General features: G+C 33.1%; 1 protein-coding gene across 3 annotated transcripts in view; it reads right to left on the reverse strand.

Moving 5' to 3' along the window:
- The window catches only part of LOC111059906 (protein RUFY3), a 43,352-nt gene that overhangs the window by 12,035 nt on the left and 14,008 nt on the right, over window positions 1-17,309 (reverse strand). The window contains exons 1-7 of one of the 3 annotated variants that reach the window (XM_039420909.1): window positions 7,993-8,082; window positions 6,224-6,500; window positions 4,653-4,831; window positions 3,859-3,968; window positions 2,829-3,036; window positions 1,842-2,029; window positions 1,268-1,436 (exon numbers count right to left, since the gene is read on the reverse strand). In XM_039420909.1, coding sequence (XP_039276843.1) covers window positions 1,268-1,436; window positions 1,842-2,029; window positions 2,829-3,036; window positions 3,859-3,968; window positions 4,653-4,831; window positions 6,224-6,449 — 1,080 coding nt within the window. In that variant the 5' untranslated portion in view covers window positions 6,450-6,500; window positions 7,993-8,082. Of the gene's footprint in view, window positions 1-1,267; window positions 1,437-1,841; window positions 2,030-2,828; window positions 3,037-3,858; window positions 3,969-4,652; window positions 4,832-6,223; window positions 6,501-7,992; window positions 8,083-17,309 lie in introns of those variants that run through there. The other 2 variants (XM_039420902.1, XM_039420918.1) reach the window with 2 other exon arrangements.

A 17,309-nucleotide genomic window follows, 5' to 3' on the forward strand; every position in this document is an offset into this window, starting at 1 on the left:
TAAAATCAAACTTTGCATAAATGGGGCGGAGCTACTGAAATTTTTACAGATATGGGACTTGTGGCAGTTGATAGAGCCTATCAATGACTATTCAAGGTATGAATTTGATCAAAATCGTTGGAACCGTTTTGGAGAAAATCGCGAAAATCCCCTGTTTTGACATTTTCTCAATTTTAGCCGCCATCTTGAATTGCATTTGATCGAAATTGTTCGTGTGGGATCCTCATATTGTAAGGACATTAAGTTCCAAATTTCAAGTCATTCCGTTAATTGGGAGATGAGATATCGTGTACACAGACACACATACACTCATACACACACACATACAGACCAATAACCACTTTTTTGGACTCAGGGGACCTTGAAACGTATAGAAATTTAGAAATTGGGGTACCTTAATTTTTTTTCGGAAAGCAATAGTTTCCTTACCGATGGTAATAGGGCAAGGAAAGTAAAAAGTGAAGAGAAACTGACATTCAACCTGAAAATAAACTCTAATGAACTAATGGACTTTGCCAACAAGGTGAACAGCCTACTACTGAGCTGATCACAACTTTTTAAAGTTCAGCTATTGGAAAGTTAAGAGAATATTATATCTATCATGCTTTTTTTTGTTCCAACTAAAATCAACAATAGCGAAATAGAAACCCTCACGGTGGCCACTAACAACAGGACAAGTGTGTTGAACATGTGTCTACAAGTCCTCATACATTGATGTGTCATCACAGCGAAATGCTTCGAAAAAATTTAGAGGTTAGGTTTTTGTATCTTCGATTTTTTGTAGTTGATTTTCATCGCTGCTCTATTTGATGTAAAATTGTTTTTGTATCATTATAATTTGAAATTTCCAGTGATTTATTTAATTTTATTGGTTGTCCATTTCATATTAGGAGCTGCTGTCAAACAGCTGGTTTTTGTTCGAAGCCTCTCGCTGATAACACAACATGCATGACGAGTATGTGAGTATGTTCAACACACTTGTCCTGTCGTTCATTAGTGGCCACCCTTACATAGGCCTACTCATTGAATGAGAGTTTCATTAGAGCTTTTATGATATATTATTGAAATCAGTTGGGTGAAATAACTTTTGGGTAGTAATAATATTATTGTTATGCAGAGTTCATTCCATATGATTAGTCAGTTGTGTACAGCATTTCAGAACTACCATTCATCCCACATGTTTACAAATGCTTATTCTAATAACTCACATCATATACAATACGATTTTGGATATGAATTCAAACCAATTAAAATTATGTCAACTTACATCTTCTTTCTTATGAACGATTCCCAACTCGTAGCGATCGCACTTCAAATTTGCATTCTCTTCCATGAGAGTGAGAATGTTTTTCTTCGCAATAGACAGGTCCTCTTTCATTAGCGCATTTGTAGTTGTTAATGATTCAACTTTGGCTTGTAGATTTCCCACAGTAGCACTGGAAAAAATCATGATTCAAAAATATAGTATTCCAGTTGAAAATTACAATATTAATAACACTGCTTGCTTCACTTTTTTGTTATAAAAGTTATTACTATGCATTTCAACATAAATAATAATGAGTTGATGAATCGCTTCCCGGTTGATTGGAGCCTATCTAAATTCCCATTAGCCACGCATATGTGTTAGCAAGCCCATGTGGGCATCAACCTCAGCAAAAAAATTAAAGGTGCCAAAATAAATCGACTTTATATCAGGTTAATTATATAACTCGGGCCTGTATCACTGTTCCAATGTCAGAAGTACATGTTAGCAAATTAATTTTTCCCCTATTATTATAGAACTGAAGGAGAAATAATTTTGAATATTGATAGTTTGTGAAGAGTGGAGATCTTGAACTCACTTAAGATGTCGGTTCAATTCCTCGATATAATTCTTTTGATCGAGAACGGTGGTCATGTTATCAGGATCGAGATCGTCATTGGCGCCTCCAGATAGGCTTTCTTCAGGTGCGATGGTGGTGGTATGGTGGCTTGAGCGCAGGTACAGAGAAAAATCGATTACACCTTGTTGGCAATCTAGATCTTCTTCCTGGAAAGTTCAAGAAATCATGATGAAGATGGCCGGAGATTCCATTTTTTCATCAATACTTTCCAAAATTCATAGAGATATCAAGTTCCAAAATATTGAAATAGATCATTGGGAGAGATGAAAATTCATAATTTCGTATTTTTCAAAATTATTTAGCATGTAATAAAGATGTCTTAAAGATACGGAATTTCAATAGGACATTTAATGATAATAATTTGATTCTGGAATTGATTGAAAATAAGAAAATTTCTATTGTGTATACTGTGGTTTGGTTTGAAGTATTTGAGTCAATTATTTTGAATTATCATAATTAATTGAAAAAATGGCTTTGATTCTTTAGATACTAGATACTCCTTCAGAGACTTGATTACTTTAGTAACTCGAGTATAACAAGGAGTATCTAGCATAAAAAAGAAACAAGCATGTTCTGCTTGAGACCACGCTGAAAGTTCAACAACGAAAATTATTTTCCTACTTTTGAAAGTTTTTATATAGTCTCCATTGATAATTTTTGTCTTAAAAGTGTTATAATTAGATAAAAATGAACTTCTACTATGAAATCATAGTTTGTGAATTAATACATTAGGCCTACTCTACTCGCAAATAGCTGAGCTGTTTTGTAAAGGTGTGTTGTATAACCAAATAAGTTCTACAAATTATAAAAATAAACCGTTTTATAAAAGCCAAAATAATAAGAATCTAAATTAGCAGCTAAAACAAAATGAGAAATTCATTCTTAAAATTAGATTTCGATATCCTTAACTTTTTCCAGATGCATCAGCTACTTTCGTCTACTAACCTTGACACATAAATTGCAGTCTATCACATTCAATCCGGTGAGAAGTCCCTCAATGATGTTGGCTTCCTCACTCATCATGAGTGCATCCTGCTCGAAGTAGTCGGCCAGGACATCATCTCGGTGGTCGATTAACACTTTGACATAGTCAGCCAGCTTCTTCTGCATCAAGGCCAGTCTCAGCCATGCTCTAGCTCGACCCATTTGAGTTCTGAACAACATCAAAAATTGAATCAAATCAATGTCTGCATTCAGTTTCTAATTCAATACATTATTATTTTGGATTCTACTGATTGTAAGAGGTAAGCAACCAAAAACCAAAAAACCGTGCAGCTGTGCTTGAAGAACACAACTTTAAAAAATATGGCGTTTCAACAAGCTATTTTTGTATACAAGACTAATTAAATAAAATTACCTTCATCTCCATTATGATTATTAAAATTGTCCATCTTTCTATTAATAGGCCTATAGCAAATATCACTGCTTTTCAAAACTGTATTTGTTCATTACTTTGAAAACAGATTTTTTTTGCAATTAGTAGACTACAATTTATTTCACTTATCAATACAATTACAAATCATATAGCAATGACTGGGAGAGAGCAACAGGCTCAGTCCAAAACTGTTCTTCTCCCAAATTTTGCAAACAGTAACATTTTCAAAAAAATATATAAGTTGTATTAAAATATATAAATATATAAATATATATTGTATTATATAAAATATATAAGTAGGTTATTGTAAGTTGTTAAAACTAAAAACGGGAGGTTTGGACTCAGAATGAATCACAATTAAAAAAAATTTAGCTTTATTCTATTTACAAGCTGCGTCGTTTAGATCAGGTTTCAACTGATTTTAATAGTGTTACCTATAAGCTGTGTTCAGATTAGGTTTCAACTCATAGTGTAAAATATACTCTGTGATCTTTGAAAAATCAAGATTTTTGAGGATGCTTGATCCTAGATTAAGCAGAGAGCATTGATGGAATTGCAATACTATGAAAAACATTTTGGAGTTCAAAAGCAGGAACATACCTTACAGTTGGCAAATCCCTCACACTAGCCGTAATGTCTTGTGCTTCTGATGTTAGTTTTTCAACCACCTGAAGAATATCCCACAGCTCTTTCTTTGGACCCAGAAGACCCTGCAAGGGAATCATTTCTTTTAAGTCCATAATTGAGTTCGATCGCATCGAGTGAGCCAAGCCTCAAGCGATTTCTACAAATTTTGATAAACCGTACCTAGGATATCTAAAAAAAGTGACAAGTAGTCCTTGAAGTAATTTCAAATAAAAAAGTCTGCAAAGAACAGCTTGAAAACAATGAGAGATAATGAGAATAAACAAATGAGCCGGATTCAAAAATAATGTAGGGCAGAACAGGTTTCAACTCAATTTCTGCAGAGGTGAAAAATTTGAATCTTGGCATGTGGAACCACAGATGAACAAAAAATTGATTGTAGACCACCAGCGATCAACGAGGTTTGCACGACTGTCATATTGGTTTGTAGGTTTGGAGCATCACATATTTCAAATTTTGAATTCCTTCAAAATCGTGAATAAAACCAATAGGAATTCAGTTAAGAGGAAATTCAATTTTCAGAAGTAATGGCGATGTTAATTACTTAATTGGTAAGTCTGGTCTAGTGAATAATATTAGAGTAGTTGATTTATCCACAAAATCAAAATGAAAAAAGACTGAACCGGCAACTTAATTGTGTAAAGTAACAGCGATGGAGTAAGATGCAATATTAATTGCTCAACAACTAGACTAGAAGATATTTGAGCCAAATATTGGTTTTACAGAGATAAATATTTTTGAAAATATACCTTTTTGGGCTTCAATCCGTGTCGCAATACATGTTCCAGAACAATAAAGAAATGCTGCAGAGGCATGTGATCAGAGTCCAGCATACGTCCATACTTCAGAGATGTCTCAATTAGTTCCTTAACAATTAATTTTGAAATATTCACTAAATTTCGCCTCTCTATAATGACCGGATCACGAGCTGAAACAAATGGTTACCATCGAAATACTAACTAGATTGCATTAGGTTACTGCACAAGTAAATTGGTTGGAACCGAACTGTGACAGAGAAATTCAAATTAAAGAAATAGTAGTTGTTTTAGAAATATAAAAAAATAATGAATAATTATACTGGATCTGAGAGAATACCCAATCCCTCATATAACTTTTCAATATACAGAATTTGAAGAAGAAAAATTTGTCAGATCAATGAATAAAAATGGAAGTTCAAGTTAATATTAAGTAGCCTACATTCATCAGATGTCGTTTTTTTTAAATATTCTATATAATAGAAATTTGAAACCATTTATTTACAAACAGATAGGAATATACTATTCTAATCAAGCAAGAATAAATCATTAAATTTACCAAAACTTTTGAGTCCAAAACAAAAAAGTGAAAATCGTGCATTGAACTTAGTTTTTAAAAATACTGAGGAGAGATTGACTTGATGAATTTGATATCATTTGACAACCTTCATCAATTCATAGTAGTAGCTGTTTGTAACATTTCTTGCAATGAAAAATGACGTTATCTATGATAGACTTCCTCAATGTAAATATGAAAAATATTCAAGAAATACAGTAAATTGGATAAGCATGCCATCTAATCTCTTTGATTACTTCGTCGAAAGAAGTCAGTCCTCCTATTAAATGATGACAGCTTAAGGCCAGCTCCACTAATTATCAGTTTTGAGCTTCAAACTCATGCTGAATGTTGAAAGCCCGAGTGAAACTATCAAGACATTGACAAGTTATTCATTTTATTGTAGCAGCATTCGTAATTAAAACGATTGGGGGAACATCAAACGAATCCTCAACTATTTCTCTCCCGAATGCTAATTAGCATAGCATCAAATGAAGTTAGATTCATTATTATTCTTTTTGACATTATTTCCTTTCCATCCACCTTAAATCATTCTTCATCTCAACCTTTTTTCTTCTCAATTCATCCATTAGGCTACTCTTATTTCCCATTATATTTTATTCTCCTTCTCCAACTCTCGAATAATCAACAAAGTTTTAGAAAGAAACTTTTGAATAGTAGGTTTATTTACCTTCAATTATTATTCTAATCACTCAGCATAACCATGAGCTTATTCATTCATTGAAAAATAAATTATTCAAGTAAGATGAAATGAGAAATATTTTCAACTAGCATCGATGAATAGAAAAGTCAATAATAAGTACATCCAATCATTGCCTAGAATACAGCACACTTACACAATTAAAATGAGATGTATGTTATCCACCACTATTCAGAATAAAATAGAGTGGCAACTACTCTATTGACAACTGTTGCCAATCATAAGTCACAGCCGATCATTCATGCACACACATACCAACACAACACACATGAAATGGATATGTCGTACCAAGCATAATGTGTGGCTCAATGGGAGATGGAGTGGAGGGTTCTGGGAATGAGTCGGGAATGTTGAACTCGACATCCTGCAGTTCCTTGAGGCAGAGCCACTCTCCGTCGACAGACACGCGGAAGTTGCACAGGTAGATGGTGTCCTGCGCCCCGATCCCCAGCCCCCCCGGCACCATGCCATCTCCCCCCACCAGACCCCCTTCGTTTGTGTCCAGCATCCTCATCAGAGCACCATCAGTGTTCACATCTACCCCGAATATTCGTTAGTTCACAACCTGCAAGTGAGTAACCGATTGATCCCATAACTGACCAACATATACACATTCTTATTCAGAATATAGAATTTTCTAAAGGAATAAAAACATTACTGCCGGTGTTCACCAGATATCCATAAATGGATTCAGATTCCAATAAGTTGGGTTCCACAATTCTGTATCGTAACAGTTTTTTGTTTGTCTGATGGACACATGAGTATTTTGCAAATGACAAACTATAATAATTGTAATGATTGTTAGTAGTTATAGGGAAAGGCTATTGGGATGACTTGGAATAACTTGATGTTGATAACAAGGATAACTACCATTGACAACGTAGGATAACATGGATAAAGCAGAGCGGCAGTGAATTAGTCATTAACATCGAAGACAGTAGTGGTACAAGATACAATTATCTGGTATTTTCTACCATTATCAGTAAAAATAATACAATAGAATATGGTAATCTGTATTACTAAGATACAGTTCAGGTTGGGAATCATGAACTGTAATTTGATTTGGAAACATTAACGTTGAGTTATTTATATGTATAGTGGGGCATCGAAAAGATCGAAATGGATCTTCTAGTGCGAAAAATAATTGCCACAGTATTAATCTTATTGAATAGGATTTGAAATGGTGTTCACCAGAAATCCATGAATGGATTCAAATTCCAATAGATTCACAATTTTGTATTTAATAATAGTTTCAGTGTATTTTTTTTCTTTAGGGCTACTTTTGAAAATAAATAAAATTATAAATCTGAGTGCTATTTTTAAAATTATTTAGTCACGACATGTTTCGGCTATAATGCCATTATCTATAAACTATTTTAAAATAGTTTCATGTTTGTCTGATAGACACAGGATGAGTTTTTGTAATGACTGTTATGTGATAATTGTAATGATTATATTTAAATAAGAAAATTATTCGAATAGTTTTGCTAGTGTTCGAAGAATTTTAGTTGTTTTTTTACAAGTTGTAGATTGAGTAGAACTTAAATAGAATAAAAAAATAACTAAACAACATTATAAAAATTGATAGAAGGTAGTAAAGAGATAATTTTATGAGAACTAGTATTATGAGTATGATAATCAGATTAAGTTAATGTCAATTGGTACAAGTAGTAGGTACAATTGATTCATTATGATTTTTCACATATCAAATTTTTCATGAGTAATACTGCGTCAAGTGTCATAGGTATACTCCCCACAATACATTGTTCATGAATATTTGAATATCAATAAATACAAATTTGCCAGTTTCAGGCTTACTATTACGAAAATGAAACAATGTGAAAGGCTAGATAGGATTATTACTTTCCACTTGCAAGTTTAATTCCTTATCAGGAAGAAACGCAATTGTTTACTAGTACTGCACAATAATTCAATAGGGTGCATTGGGAGAACATTGTAAGAATTGATTACATTATTTCTAAACAGTTACATTGTCAAGATAAACATAAATTTGTTCACTAAAATCATGGAATAATGAAGAATGGATTGATACTTACAATAAAGCGTGTTTTTTGGATGTTATGAATTCAGCCGGAGACAAAGTACTGAGGAAATAGGGGAGAGGGCAGCACTATCGATTGTGAGGGGAGGTAGGACCTTGGATCAATAAACTGAGCCACACATTTCAGCCATCCTGCTACTAGGCACTTTCAAATTTGCTCATCCATTCCACACTTTCGCATTCATACACATGCAAAAAATTACACACACTTATACAGTCATAACTTGAAAATGATAAATTGTTGATGGCATTTTAGTTTTACAGCTTTCACGATAAATTATCTTTGTTCATTCCATTGAAAGTATTAATTCACAACTTAGTTCTTCATTCTTTATTTATTCACACAGATGACACTTAATGTAAATAACATTGGCATACTATGACAAACAGTTTTTCACCCACAATTTCTACACAATTTCCAGTACAAAAATCATAGAACTGTAAATTTAAAATTTAGATGTAGCCTATTAGATACAAAAATGAGAAATATATTCTCTCATGATTTGATAATAAATTTTCAAAATTGAGAGACAATATAATTAGTAGTTTTCATAATGATTCTTCGAACAAACTATTGGTCGTCAACAAACGATTTGGTAACAGTGCGAAGGTAGAAAAGAATAGAGCTACAATAACTGCTTTGTCTGATGACAGACATCGATAGTAAACCGACGTTGATCAGGTGCTGGCTTTATAATAGTCCAGTCAACGAAAGATTATAGAGGGAAAAGTTTGGAACACAATTTTTGACCCCGCAGCTCTTGTAATGATAGTTATAATAATAATTTCTCTGGTCGAGGGTACAACACGTCCAGAGGAGTTTATTCAAAATATAGATATGATTACAAAAGCATACTACAATTATTATTTACAAAGTATTAATACAATTGGTTGATTATTTGCTGATCTAAGAAAATGTGGCACCACTATATATGAATATGTGTCGGGATGCCACTAATTTTGCTATTGTTCAAGATTTTATGCCAAAAGTAAAAATTCTAATAAAGATACATCTTGCGAGTTATTCATGAGAATGCTCATGAAAGAGAAAGTTATGCGAGAATGTTCATGAAAATCACATTTATATACACAAATATTTAAAAAAGAAAATTGATAACCTTATGATGTAGAAATTTTAGATAAATTTAACATAGAAAACATTTATAATACTCATGGGAAAAAACATTAAAATGAAGAAAATAAAAATGAAACAGTATGGACATTTTTTCATAGAGCAATCATGTTCAGAGGTCAATCATGTTCTCCATGATTGATCCTATTATCCAGGAGCCACTTTTTTTTTAATTTCAAAACTGTTTTATCTGTATTGGCAGCATAATATTTGGATTGAAGAATACTGTGAATTATTTGTCAGGGTAAAATATAGATTATTCATTTCCTGTTTTAATAATAAGCAAGAACGATTATTATTATACAGCACCTGTTCTCTGTTAGGACATAAACTAGAAATAATATCTTTCTTAATCAAACAGTTTTAGTCAATAATTCAAACAATCCAAATCTTATAATTTTTAATTTCAATAATTTATTAATCAATTTAAAATATTCATTTTGTCAAAACTACATGTATAATTTTCATTGAAAAACACGACCTAGCGGAAAGAATCATACCTATATTTGTTTCATTCAGCCAAAAACAGAAATTTAGACTTATGGTTAACTCAAAATAACCAAAAAATGTTCAAAATAAACTGAAAAATATTTTTAAAAATAACATAGACAGACAACAGAGAATATTTATTGTAGTATTTTAATGTATTTTTTTTACATGGATATCGAACGGTAATTATTTAACCTCAAAATTCTAACTTCATAAATAATTGTAGCCGATTTGCTTCATTTCTCATTGCTTCCAGTTGAAAAATTAATTATCAATAAAAAAGAAACATTATTTATTTATTATTAAATGATGAGAAGTAATTATTCAACTATGATTTAGATAAACATTATTCTTGTTTTGGATTTATATATTGGAATTTATCGTAAATGTAGCCATTGAAATGATTCCTATCTAATCACAGTCATTATCAACTTGATTTTGGTTTTCACGCACTAATCCTCCATACAACTCAATAACTATATCATACTACACTTTATTTTTTCGGCTCGTCAAGGCGGTCCAAAATCATGCATCATACGTCAAATTCGGTTGAAAAATGGAAATTTTATTGTTGAGTGTACCTACTGAAGCCCCTTTTCCAATATACAACAAAAAAATGGCCAATAAATCGTTTACAGCAGATGGAAGAGAAAATTCTATTGTACATTTCAAGATCAAGTAATGATTTTCATAGTGAAGGGTTACCGAGATACATAGCTTTGAATATAGAAATTTCAACTGAGTTGTGGTCGATGTTGTAGAAACGTTCCATGATGAAATAAAAACACATAGATGTTGTCAGTTTTCTACACTTTAATTTGGTACACGACCATGGTTTCGTGACCACACATCTATGTGTTTTTATTTCATCAATATAGAAATTGGCCATTTTTTGTATATTTGAATAAATATACATAAGGCTTCAATATAAGGCTTCTATAAGGCAATATAATATAAGGCTTCAGTACACTCAACAATAAAATTTCCATTTTTCAACCGAATTTGACGTATGATGCATGATTTTGGACCGCCTTGACGAGCCGAGAAGAATAAAGTGTAGTACGATGAAATCAGAGCATTTTGTCAAAAGTTATAAGTGTTTGAAATTTTGATCCTTGAGGTGTCCTTAAGCGCGCCTCCCAACTAGAAAATACTGAAATGAAGTGCATCTAACGGGTGATTCTCATAGAACATAATCTCATGAAATTATATCATGTTATGTCATCTCATGAAATTATCAATGTGAGGACAATGTAATTGGAAATGATGGTTGAAGCTGAAAATTAGGTGTTTTTCACGATACAAGGAGCATTGTTGTCAGGTGTACCTGGAAATCTATACGAGATAGAGCGCTCTACCTGATCTTAGATTGTAGAGCACAAAAATACGCTCAGAGAGATTTTGAATTATACATCTAAATGTTAACAATCGGAAGATATTGTTGATCAAAAACTAAAATTCATCATAATTGATTTTTTCTTCAAATTTCACTCATTTTTGAAAAATCATAACTCAGTACTCATTGGAGATAGAGAGTTCCGAATGATCTCTTTTTATTTAGAATTTTATAATCTAAAAAAAAGGCGGGAGCAAATTATTATTCATTTATTTATTTATGTCATTGACAATTACAAATCATAATTATAATAAATATATTATGATTGGGAGAAGACAACAGCCATAGCCCAGAACTGTCTTCTCCCAAATTTTTACAAATAAAAGTTTCAAAAAGAATAAGGTTAAGATTTAACTTTCACTTCAAAAAGTCCAATTTTCACTTCAAAACTAATGACAAAGATAGAAATTTTGAATTTTGATATTTAAAAACTGATTAAAAACAAAAAAAAATTCAATAATTTACGAATTGTGATTGAGTGAGTATGTTGATTCAGCTTGTCATTATGCTATCCAACAAACTCAAAACCTGTATTTAAAAAGTTCAATACTGTAAACTGTGTAAACAATAAGGCAAACGGATCTTTATCTGATGAAAATCGGATTATACTCGATTTTATAGCGATAGAGAATAACTATTTCCACACGAAATGAGATCTTATCAGCCGCTATTCATCGTGTGTACTGTGTTTTATCTAATCGAATCGTAAGTTAAAACTATACTATTACAGAAAGTTCTGTAATATTATAGTATAGTATATAGTATAATATTTCTATTATAGTAGTTCTGTGAACAGTAGACCTCGCGCAGTTATAAACCGCTGCCTCCTCTTATACTGTCCATCAGAGTAAATCCTGTCTGTATGTCATGTCGGCGAGATATCGCGCTGTGTGAAAACGGCTAATGGTTGTTGGGGTTGGTGTATCAAAAGCTAATCTCCTTCAAGACATACTGGCATCAGGACAGCCCAAGTTCAAAGCAGAGAAAGTTCGAGAGACAATACTATGTTATTTTAGATATCAATTGCATGCGTTATTGCACGCAATCAATAGTTCATTTTTTGTTTATTCACAATGGAGACAACGGGTTTCCCCAAATATGTCTCTTTAACAATAAAAATTGTACAGATACAAATGGAAAAAGAAAAATAATGATAAAAATAATACGAACTTATGCAATAATAAATAATACAAACAACAAAAATACCACCTAATTCAAAAATGAAAAATACAAAGATTTCAAATACTTATGAAAAAAGTAAAAGTAAAACAAATTGGGAATTCAAAATTTAAAAAAAAATTAAAGAATATAATAACAAATAAATGAACAAAAATGTTATCAATAGAATAAAAAAAACATTATAACTGAACGACGTCCCAAACCATTTATGCACATCCATACTGATACATCAACTATTTATTTGATCAGATCATGCTTACACAAGATTCAATTATTTTACTAGTAGTTCTGTGAACAGTAGACCTCACGCAGTATTCTCTTCCACAAGTACCTGATTGAAACTATAGACCTTATGGAAATACAGCAATAGACTGGATTCTCCACACATCTGTGTAATCACTTGTCAGCTGATTTATGATGAATAATTTTCTATAGTCTGATTTTTACTCTAATATTGGCGTATGAAGGAGGCTCCTTTTTCCTTTTAAATTATCCTTGAAATGCAAAATTTCCAAAAACCTTGTATATACGTCGACGCGCAATTAAAAAAGGGAAATACCAGTCAAATTTCATGAAAATCTAATACCGCGTTTCGCCGTAAATGCGCAACATAAAAACATATAAACATTTGAACATTCAAACATTCAAACATTAAGAGAAATGCCAAACCGTCGACTTGAATCTTAGACCTCACTTCGCTCGTTCAATAACACTTCCCGGAATTTAGCGCGAGAAAACCAGAAGACATCTAACAGGCGCCCAGACAAGCTGTTATAAGCTCTTATCCTATTTAATAGTGCATAAAAATTGCATTCATTGAGGCATGCAATTTATAGTCTACACGGCTGCTGATTTTTTACCAAGTTACATTGAGATATTGAATTGCATGCGTCATGGCATGCAATTTATAATCAACTCGACAGCTGATTTGTGATGTATAATAAATTCTTTAGTCTGAATTTTACTCTAATATTGACGTATGAAGGAGGCTAATAAAACCTGTAAACACAACCTTTAAACACTCCTGTAGAGGTTGTGAGAAGTTGACAATGGAGTGCCGTGCGTTGCCTTATAACTTTCCCTTGGATGGAACGGCAATAAATTAATATTGAGATTCTCTGTTTGTTATTGCCGTTTTTGTAGCAATGGCAAATTATCGCCAAATATGATACGAATTTGATACCGGATTATGGTGGTGATACAGTTGACTTGGTGCGATTATATTATCAATTTAATCGGGGATCAAATCAGAAATACTGATATAAGACAAGTTTTATTGGTTGCTCCTCTACATGAAAGAATTATTCAAAATAGACGCAACTGATGCAGTCATTTGGATAGAATGCCACCTGGAAGAATTCCCGTTGTAGTCCAAAACTATAGACCTACAGGAAAAAGAGATGTAGGGAGACCAAGAAAGAGATGGGTACCGGAACAGGTTCATTAATAAACCTAATCCCTGAAGTGAAGATGATGATCAAATCTTTATCATCTTTGGTGATAAGTTGTGAAATAAGTTCTACTACAGTTACTATACAGTTACAATTTCAGTTATTATAAAGACTAGTAGTTCTGTGAACAGTAGACCTCACGCAGTATTCTCATCCACCAGTACCTGATTGAAACTGTAGACCTTATGGAAATACAGCAATAGACTGGCTTCTCCACACATCTGTGTAATCACTTGTCAGCTGATTTGTGATGAATAATTTATTCTATAGTCTCATTTTTACTCTAATATTGGCGTAAGAAGAAGGCTCCTTTTTCCTTTTATATTATCCTTGAAATGCAAAAACCTTGTATATACGTCGACGCGCAATTAGAAAACGAACATACCTGTCAAATTTCATGAAAATCTATTACCGCGTTTCGCCGTAAATGCGCAACATATAAACATTTAAACATTAAGAGAAATGCCAAACCGTCGACTTGAATCTTGGACCTCACTTCGCTCGGTCAATTACAGTTACAGTTGCAGTTATATAGCAAAACAGACTGTTGATGTGTTGCTGTTGAGCGGGTTGCATGCTCCCGTTCTCAGGCGCTGAATAGGAATGGTTTCTTCCTTCACTTCTTCAAGTCACGTCTTCAGATTTGGGTGATGAAGTCGCAAAGATTATTTGAATGGTGGAAGTGAGCATTCAATGGTCACCAGGATGTTAAATACTTAGATGTTATATCCATGATGTATGGTAGACGACGAACTGAAACTTTTGCGTTTGCGAAAACAATATTCACTGGATCAGGCGTAAAGAATTTCACCGGAAAACTTAATAATAATTATTATTGATCACGAAATTTTTATCACCCGGTCCATGTTCTTGCACCAAATAACTTGAAAATTAGTTTTTGAAAAGAGATTTTACTTTGTGAGACATCTATCCAGTATGGAAGAGAGACTCAGACTGAGCGCTCCCGTCTTGAATAAGATAGACATTAGATAATCTAGGATATACCTAGACTATACTATTTATGAGAGGGAACATAGCTCAATATTTATTTTGGACGATGTTGCTGACAGAGTTTGAAAAAGTTTGCAAGTTCATGAAGTGCTTCATAGAGGACGAGAAATTTGTAAGTAGTAATCCACTTTCATTCATCAATCATGTTCAAAACATCCTGTCATTTTTTGGCGTATGATAAGGCGTATATAAGAATTTATAGCGACTTATTCCTGCGGCTTTTAAACCTCTGCAGGGATTTTTTCTTTTCATAGTTGCTAAATTATATGTTCTGCGAATGATTATATTAAACCAGTTTTAATGTTCTGTATTGTGAACTCAATTTTCTTTTCTTGACGATTGAATGATTTATATTTTTTACTTTCCTTGCCCTATTACCATAGGTAAGGAAAGTATTGCTTTCCGAAAAAAATTAAGGTACCCCAATTTTTAAATTTCTATACGTTTCAAGGTCCCCTGAGTCCAAAAAAGTGGTTTTTGGGTATTGGTCTGTGTGTGTGTGTGTGTGTGTGTGTGTGTGTGTGTGTGTGTGTGTTGTGTGTGTGTGTGTGTGTGTGTGTGTGGTGTGTGTGTGTGTGTGTGTTGTGTGTGTGTGTGGTGTGTGTGTGTGTGTGTGTGGTGTGTGTGTGTGTGTGTGTGTGTGTGTGTGTGTGTGAATGAGTGCGTCTGTGTACACGATATCTCATCTCCCAATTAACGGAATGACTTGAAATTTGGAACGTAAGGTCCTTACAATATAAGGATCCGACACGAACAATTTCGATCAAATGCAAATCAACATGGCGGCTAAAATGGAGAAAATGTTGTCAAAAACATGGTTTTTCGCGATTTTCTCAAAAACGGCTCCAACGATTTTGATTAAATTCATACCTAAAATAGTTATTCATACCTAAAATAGTTATTCATAAGCTCTATCAACTGCCACGAGTCCCATATCTGTAAAAATTTCAGGAGCTCCGTCCCATCTATGCAAAGTTTGATTTTAGATTCTCAATTATCAGGCTTCAGATACAATTTAAACAAAAAATTTCGAATGAAAAAGATTTAGTATGAGAATCTCTACAATTAATGTTTAGTAACATTTTCACTTAAAATTAAAAATAAGCTCGAAATTCGAGAAAATGTGATTATCCAATTATTGCAAACTGTTGGCAACTGTTAATTCTATTAAATGATTCTCTATGAAGAGATAGAAAACCTCGTGTGTCTCCAGCCACTACCTCCGTAAACAGTTTTCGGAGGCAGTGCTCCAGCGTTATTGCCCTGTCACCAGCTGGCTCAAATCTTTGAATAGTAGACTTGAGATGCGCGGGAACACTAGCGTCAGGTGATCAATTTTCATAACGGCAAGGAAAGTTGTGTGAGTGCCCCACACCAGATTTTTTCATAGAGCAATCATGTTCAGAGGTCAATCATGTTCTCCATGATTGATCCTATTATCCAGGAGCCACTTTTTTTTTAATTGAATGAATTGATTGGAACTGTTTCTTTAATAGCTATTGGCAGTTTATTGAAAATTTTTGGTCCTAAATATGTGGCTGACCTCTGAGCGGCTGATGTTGTCATCCTGGGAATTACCAAGTCCATGTTCCTTCTACATGTTAAGTTAGGGGGTAAACATATCAAAAGTCCTCCCTTGTGCTAAGGGGATGGGAGTGGTTTGAAAGTACCATATTTTGTTTTTTTGCATAAATCTCGAACAATTTGCGTTTTCGAAATTTTTTGTCGAATACAACATTAAAGATTACAAATTAGCCTACAAGATTCATTTGTAACATTTTTCCCTCTCTCATATTCTAGATATGAGCTCTTCAAGGTGTCACAATTTGAAGAGAAACACCTCCGGCTCCGATTTTTTCATTTTTTGGCCTTATAGCTTTTTAACGATTGATTGAAAAATCCGTGCTAATCATGAGCTCATAGGGCATCATATTCTCTTCAATTTCATGTATTATTTAATTATTTCAAGCATCTCCCTACGATTGTTGCAGCCGTTATATTGTTGAGTGTAAAATCTTCAATTTAACAACAATAGATCAATTGACAGGGAAATTTGGAGGGTGCGTTTGGAACACAATATTTGACTTCGTAGCTTTGTTTGGACTACTTGTAAAGTAGACATTTCAAAAGACCTCATCCCTACCCTTGTCCTTAAGTGATGAGGGTGGTTTAAAAGTTGCAGTTTTTCGTTTCTGGCTAAAGTTACACGCATGTATCTTGGAAACAATGCATTTCAGTGACATAACTAACTAAACAAAAATGAAGCTAGATAAATTTCCTACAAGTTTTGTTCAGTAGAATTTTGTGATATCTCCTTTAGTTTTCGAGATATCCACTTTTAAAAGTGCAGAATCTTTAAAAAGACAATTTTTCTTACAACTTTTTCAACTTTCAGAGCTTATTACTCAACAACAATGCATCGAAAAAATAAGTACTGAACGTTGGGTCGTAGAGGAGAAACAATTTTATGCTTTCCATCAATTGTTATAGCATCTCTAGTGTTGAGAGTGGAATTCTCAATACAGCAACAATAGATAATTTGACAATGTAATTTGGACACAATATCTGGAACACAATTTTTGACTCAGCAGCTTCATTGAGTCTAGTTAAAATATATAGAGCCCCCTGTGGGTCGAGCATCGTACTCAAGAATG

This window comes from Nilaparvata lugens, chromosome 1 (assembly GCF_014356525.2).
Source record: "Nilaparvata lugens isolate BPH chromosome 1, ASM1435652v1, whole genome shotgun sequence".
Lineage (NCBI taxonomy): Eukaryota > Metazoa > Arthropoda > Insecta > Hemiptera > Delphacidae > Nilaparvata > Nilaparvata lugens.